The sequence below is a fragment of the Poecilia formosa genome, unplaced genomic scaffold (assembly GCF_000485575.1).
Source record: "Poecilia formosa unplaced genomic scaffold, Poecilia_formosa-5.1.2 Scaffold878, whole genome shotgun sequence".
In the NCBI taxonomy this organism is placed as follows: Eukaryota; Metazoa; Chordata; class Actinopteri; order Cyprinodontiformes; family Poeciliidae; genus Poecilia; species Poecilia formosa.
In genome coordinates, this window is record NW_006800817.1 from 86950 (window position 1) to 94042 (window position 7093).

Here is a 7093-nt window from a genome sequence, read left to right on the forward strand (position 1 = left end):
AACACACAAAAAAAAAACACATTTTACTGTAACTTTGCCGACCGCCCCCCTCCCCCCAAAAAAAGCCTACAGGAGAAACAGATGGGGGTGTGGGTGTGCGTGCGTGTGTGTGTGCTTACGCAGCAGGTGCCACTCGTCCTGCTGGATGGTCCTGGTCAGGTTCAGAGGGATGTTCCTTAATCTGATTGGCTGAGAGAAGTGGTACTTCACAGCCGTGCAGCGATCTGCGATACCTGCAGACACACAGGTGAGACACACCTGTGATGATTTCATCAACCAGCAGAAGCTCCCTGATAACCTGTCAACCTTCAGGGTCAGAGTTCCTGGTGCATCATGGGAAATGTAGTGATGTGGCGTGGCTCTAACGTGACTAATGGAGGCTGATGTAATCTGTGGTTCTGGTTCTGCCAGTTCCAGAGCAGGTCAGAGCGTTTGGTAGGACCCAATCTGCTGGTCTCAGGTCAGCAGAACCCTGGTTCTGATCCGTCCTGGCCCACCGCTGTTGGATCGGATCAGAGCTCAGCATTATCCAGCTGCACGTCTTCAACACCTGGACTGGAACTGGAACCCAGATGGTTCTGGAACCTGCGTCTGGACCGCTCTGTGGGCTGGATGTTCTTCAAAATGTTCTACAGGAGTTTGACCGGGATCGGATCCAGAACCAGAACAACCCATCCAACCAGAGGAACTTCTAGGGAAATACTGGCCACAGCAGGAGGCTGGAGAAAAGCTGCAGGTAGTGGGTCCAGAACCAGCAGAACCAGAACCAGAAGATCCAGAACCAGCTCTCAACTGCTGACACCAAGGACAGATTGCCAGTCCCACCAGTCCTCCCAGTTCACTGGTACCAGCAGGTATTGGGTTGAGTCCAAACTGAGCTCCTTCTCACTCCAGTTCAATTTCAACACACACATTAATGAGCTCATGACATCATCAGGTGACCTTTGACGTCCTCGCGGTCAGCTTTCTGTTCTATCACCTCCTGTGATGTCATCAGGGGGCCACAGCTTCAGGAAGCTCAGGTGTCTGAACGGAACATCCGCAGCAGCAGATCACGTGATTAACCATTCCCATCCATCCTTCATCCGTGGTGCATTTATCAGTGTGTGTGTGTGTGTGGTTCACGCACCCCGGTCGATCAGCTTGTCGATGTCCGGGTCCAGTCCCTTGAAGTAGCACTTCCTCCAGAGGCCGGAGTGCGTGGAGAACAGCGGCCTGCCGCACTCCGTCTCCAGGATGCCCATCCCCAGGATGGCCCGCCAGTTCTCCAGCAGCTCCTCCTCTCTGCTGCCCACATGCACGGGCTTCATCAGCGCCACGTCCCGCTGCCGGGCCGCGGCGCCGCCGGTGTCCACCAGCGGCAGGTGGTAGATGGGCATCTCCCGGTTCTTCTGGTCGTTGGAGTCGGAACCGTCGCAGTTCTGCTTGTGCCTGCGGGTGTCGGTCTGGTACCAGTGGTCGGTGGAGATGGCGGTGACCAGCAGCAGCAGGGACAGCGAGCTGAGCGCCAGGCTCACCGCGGACACCTTCACCGTGATGGGCCGCGCTCTCTCCATGGCCGGGAGCTGGACCGAACGGGCGGCGGTTCTGCTTTCTGCGCGGGTTCCGTTACTGGACATGCTGAGCTGCCATCCTCCTCCTCCATCAGCTGTTCCCGGTTTGCCCTGGAGAGCGCGTTGTCATGCCGACTGGCCTCTGAGCTGCGTCAAGGTGCGTGCAGGTGGGCTGCTGCACCGGAAGCCGGCCCTTCACAATAAAATTCCAACGTCATTATTGTTCTAGAAACTTCCAGTGACTCCCTTCCTGCTGGCATCAAAGAACCGAAGTGAACTTTGACCTACACCTGTCCAGGTGATGCTGCAACAACAACGTTTGACGTCATCAACAGGTTCTAACCACCTGCTGGTTCTGAGTCCAGTCCAACAGAACCGAGAGTCCCTCTGATTAAGTATCATCATGTTCAGTTAATCTGGATTATTCAGATTATTTAATTCTTTAAAGAGGAAAAAACAAAGTCATATTTTCAGAGACAGCGCCGCCCTGCTGGATTCATTTATAAAGTTTCAGACTAAATATGTGTTTAACTCAGAGCAATAACCCCAGTTAGAGATATCTTTTTAGAAATTAGAGAATTAATCTCAACATCCACCCTAATCCATCACCAATGGTTATCCAACATAAACCCAATTTCAACTATTATAAACCCTAGAAGAAATTATAAATCATCTCACCTGGTCAGGTGTTTCAGAAGCAGCAGGTACCAAATCTGGTAGAATCAGTCTGGATCTCCAACCTGCAGCTGCTTCCAGTGACCTGGTTTCCATGGTTACCACAGAACTGAGAACAGCCTAGTCAAAGGCCCAGTTTATCCATATAAACACAGACGGTGGAAGAACTACAGAACTGGTTCTGGTTCTGATCATGTTACTGAACCGACTGGAGAACTGGGTCAGACTCTCCAGTCCAGAACTCCAGTGTTTCCAGTCCGACCTGAAGAACTGGCATTTCTGTTTCAACAGGAAACGTTTCATCAAGAGGTCAGAGGTCACATGTGGGGTTCCCCAAGGCTCCATCCTCTGATTCAATATCTATAAACTCCCACTGGCTCAGGATACAGCAGGAAGCAAGATCAGTTACCATGGCGACGCAGACGATACACAGCTCCACGTTATGATGTCACCAGGTGACCTTTGACCCCATCCATAACTGAACAGAGATCAGAGAAATGTGTAGATGACCAGGAAGGTCCAGATCTACACCACCTAGATCTACACCACCCGGTTCTACATTCTTTCACTGGTCGTTTATAAATCGCTGAACGGAGTAAAGATCTGCTGCTGGATCAACCTGCTGGTTCTGGTTCTGGTTCTGCATCAGAACCAAACATGGAGAAGCAGCATTCAGCTTCTATGCACCACAGATCTAGAACAAAGTTCCTGAAAACTGGAAAACAACCGAAACCCTGAGCTCCTTTAAACCCTAACCCTAAAACGGTTTAATAATTTATTGATGGGACTAAATGTAATGTTAGGATTCTTTGTTCTGTTTTTAAAGCTCTTTGAAACGACGTGTTGCTGAAATGTGATCTACAAATTACATTTGATTGATTGATAGCTAAATATTCAGCTCCAAACTATTCAGTTATCCCAGAGCTAAACGTTTAGCCAAAATGGAAATTTACTTTGAGATAGGTGAGAGGGAGGGGGACTTTCAAAATAAAGGCTGGGCCAACTTCTCCATAAGTCCTGGTGGTGAGATGCTGAAGCATCTCGACTCGTTCTTTTTTTCAGCTGAACGACGATGATCTGAGACATGATGGTTTATGAAGACCCAGCTTTTATTTTGGTGGTACACTTCCGGTTATCAGCAAGCGAATTAGTGTCAAATCTAAACATTTGGCTCAGAGATAAATATGGTTACCACAGGCACCTTAATGAGCAGGTCATATAATCCAGTGGTTTTATTTTGAAATTCATTTGTGAAGGAAACTCCAGATTAGTGCTGAGTCTGCAGATCAATGGGGGGATTAGCGGGTGGGAGGGTCGGGGGTCGGGGTGTGTTTTCCTGTTGGAGAGAGTCAGGGTCATGTGCTTCGACTGGACTCATCTTCGTCTTTGTCAGCTTTATCTTGTTTCCGTGGCGACCTGGTGACTGAGGCCTCCTGGGAAATCTCAGGTGAATGCTGCTGCCGTCGTCCCAGGAAGAAAATAAAAGCTATGAGAGCGATCAATAATTCAGGAGCGTCCCTGCTGGCCTCTGCTGCTTCCTGTAACTCAACACCTCCCCCCAAACCCAACCAGATAAAACAGAACTGACAGGAGCCTCAGGAACAGGAAGTGAGGAGAAAACCCCACAGTTTCCAAAATAAAACAGGAAGTTACTAAAAGCAGAAGGCTTTGAAAGGAAGAAGCTCCACTGGACTCAGGGGCGCCGCCAGAAATCTTGGGACCCATGACAAAAAAAATAAATTGGAGGCCCCCTGCTGTCACAATTTCTTGTGTCTGTTTGAAAAAAACATCAAATTTTAAAGGCTTGAAAATGCCTTGCTTTCTTTGATACGAGCACAATATTTACTGCTAATGAATTTTAGATGCAACAGTCCCCATGCTGTATGCAAATAGGGTGATTTCATTTTTTAAATTGCTGAAGTCACCAGCCACATGCAAAATATACATGAAGCAATCCAGACTTCTCAAAAAATGCTATGAAGATGCATTTTATTCAAGCTGCAGTATAACTTGAATAAAAATATGTTTTCTCCACATTTGTTAAAGCTGTCACCATGTTGTGACAGTTTGCTATGACAGATAATCGGTGAAAAAAATCAATCTCCTCCACCTGAGCTGCTACTGCTAGCTAAAGGAATGCAACGTTCTAACCAAAAACAACCAATCAGAAGCAGGAGGAGGGTCTTAGCGCTGTCAATTATCCTCATTCACTCACTGCTAAATGTGCTAGTGTTGGAGAAACAACTTATTGTTACAGGAAAATCGTTTATCTGCCGTCACTGGTAGATATGCTAACTAGACTGAACATTCACAACAGGCTATGCTAGCTACAGCATAGGGAGGAGCAGCACCATGAGATTGTGATTGACAGCACTAAAACTCTCCTGCCTCTGACTGGTTGTTTCTAGCACTGGCAGAAGGCAGAGGAAACAGATTTTAACAGATTATCTCTCATACCATACTGTCACAACATAATGACAGTTTTAACAAATATGTAAAAATATATATTTTTTATAAAAGTTACATACTGCAGCTTTAATTTCACTCAGGAGAGGACGGTCAGGAGGGACGTGGTAACAGATACCTGTAATTTAAATGCAAGCTAAGGTAAAACTGTGTGGACTGGCTGCAGTCCAGACAGGAGGCTGTTTTTTATTATCATTTTATAAAGATTGTTTGAACTTCTGTCAGTAATAAATATATTGTTTTTGTTGTGTAATTGTAAAAAGAGCAAAGACAGCGAAATCCCTATAGATTCCCTGGAATGATGCTAACTAGCTTGTCATTGAACACAGTGTTGCTCACCTTTTTCACTGGGACGGGGAGGAAGAGGGTTGATGCTGTATGGTGGTTAGAGCTGCTGCTGACTGACTCACCTGTTGTTAAGTGGTAAAAGGTACAGGGAAGAGTTAAATATATGAATATGTTGGGAACTTTTCCCCCCTTAATTCATTAAATGCTAGTGAAATGGAGGCCAGCAGCAGTCGGTAGCTAAGCTAACTATGCTAAACTATGCGGGGTTGATAATCTCACACAGTCTACTCACCTGTCTTGGAGAAAAACTGGGTTACAAATAGACACTTTTGTCTTTTTCTCTATATTTTTTTGAAAATCTGACTATTATTTTTCTTAGCAGCATAGTAACTGCCACAGTCACGGTGAAGCTCCAAGCAGGAAGGAACCATTTAACGCAGATAGGGGGCTTCAGGGCAAATACGGATATGTGCTTTTTAGTTTGGGAGTGGGAACATTTAATTTTTATTACTAAAAACTAATTTAAAAACATTATATGATTAATTTTGTAGTCGACACGGCCCCCAATTTTTTCTATTTCTGTAAAAAAACAAACAAAAAACAAAAACAAACTATTTTGTGGGGGGACTCCGGTCGGTCGAGGGGCCTTGGAATGGTCCTAACTTTTCCCCCCTTTACGGCCCCTGGACACGACCAAAAATGTCCAGCAGAGGACAGAGCGGTGGCTCGCCCAGGGCAGCAGCGCCCCTAGCCCCCAAGATCAGCTGTATTCATCATCATCATCATCATCATCATCATCTCTTTATTCCAGACTCATAAGAAGGTCTGCAGTAAAAACATAAACAAGATAATAAAAATTAAAACACAGAATAATTAAACCTGAAAGCAACCTTGTCTGGACTGGTGATGACTTTTGGATCAATGTAGGGGGCGCCCTTGAGCCAAATTCCAATATAATAGCATTGGCCTCTTTAGAGGTGAACAAAGGTCATACATCTCCAGTTTGGTGTAAATCAGATGATTCATGTATGATTTAGAGACAACCGTATGGTGAGGGGATTCTGCCACGCCCACATGGTTCAGCCAGCGTTTACTCCAGTGGTGTCAACAGGGGGTCCTGGAGCCCCGGCATCCTGGATGCCCACCCGCTCCACTGAAACTGGTCAAGGTTGGAAATCCTGTCACACCAACATGTCTTCTGTGTCTGGACAGTTTCATTCTGATTAGATGAAAAGGGTCAGAGACCGTTTACAGTAAAACCTGACACTTCCTGTTAGCAGGGGGCGTGGCTTAAGTGATGTCATCATTTGACCACTGGGCATTGTGGACAGGCGTAATAAATAATATAATATTGTTTTGTGAAAGAACCTGTTTGATTGTGTGGTGGGATGGGGCTCCACCCTCCTCCTCTGCGCAGCGTTGATTGGTGGGCGGGGCAGGTGGGCGGGGCAGAGGCTGTTATAGTTGGGCAGGTCGCTGCAAGGTGTGTGTGTCTTTGTTTCTCCCACTGCTGCTACTTGTTGGCTTGTGTTCTTGATCGGCTCGTCTGAGATCCGTCGCTCTGCTGGTGTTACCGGCTGCGGCTGGAGGTTGTTGCTTCCATCCAGTCCTCGCCTGCTGACCGGCTCCCTCCCGGGTTATGCTGCGGTTAACCGTTCCTGCTCAGTCTGCTGACCGTGGTCTGAAGACACAGGGGAGATCTTCCTCCAGGGCCGAAGTGAAGTCTACTTCGGGGTTAACTCCCGGTTAACTTTTAATAGCTCCAGCTAACAGGTGAAAGCTGCAGACTTTTCTTAAGTCGTCTACACTCACTCCGCCTCACATACCGTCTCCCACTCGCTCCTCAAGCGTGCCGGTTTCAGCACACAGCGCCCCCTTTAGACCGGAGGACGGCTGCCACGCGTCTCACCCACCCACACACAACATACAGACCTCTCACTGAGCAAATCATCACATACAGTGGAGGCACTTTCCACAACCCTGTTTCCACTCCTGGGCAGCTGATTGTGTTTTGGAGCTGCGGCGCTTCGGAGGCTCTGCTGTCTTGTATCGTTTGTTTGGACGGGGCGTTTCTCCCTGGCCCTGTTGGAGGGCATCTGGAACTGGACATG

General features: G+C 47.4%; 1 protein-coding gene across 2 annotated transcripts in view; it reads right to left on the reverse strand.

Annotated features, from left to right (window-relative positions):
- tmem178a (transmembrane protein 178a) overlaps positions 1 to 3016 on the reverse strand; it is a 9772-nt gene extending 6756 nt beyond the window's left edge. The window contains exons 1-2 of one of the 2 annotated variants that reach the window (XM_016667031.1): positions 1130 to 3015; positions 120 to 233 (exon numbers count right to left, since the gene is read on the reverse strand). In XM_016667031.1, the coding sequence (XP_016522517.1) occupies positions 120 to 233; positions 1130 to 1619 (604 nt within the window). In that variant the 5' untranslated portion in view covers positions 1620 to 3015. Of the gene's footprint in view, positions 1 to 119; positions 234 to 1129 lie in introns of both variants that reach the window. The other variant, XM_007543685.2, reaches the window with a different exon arrangement.
- Between the last annotated feature and the right edge of the window lie 4077 nt (positions 3017 to 7093).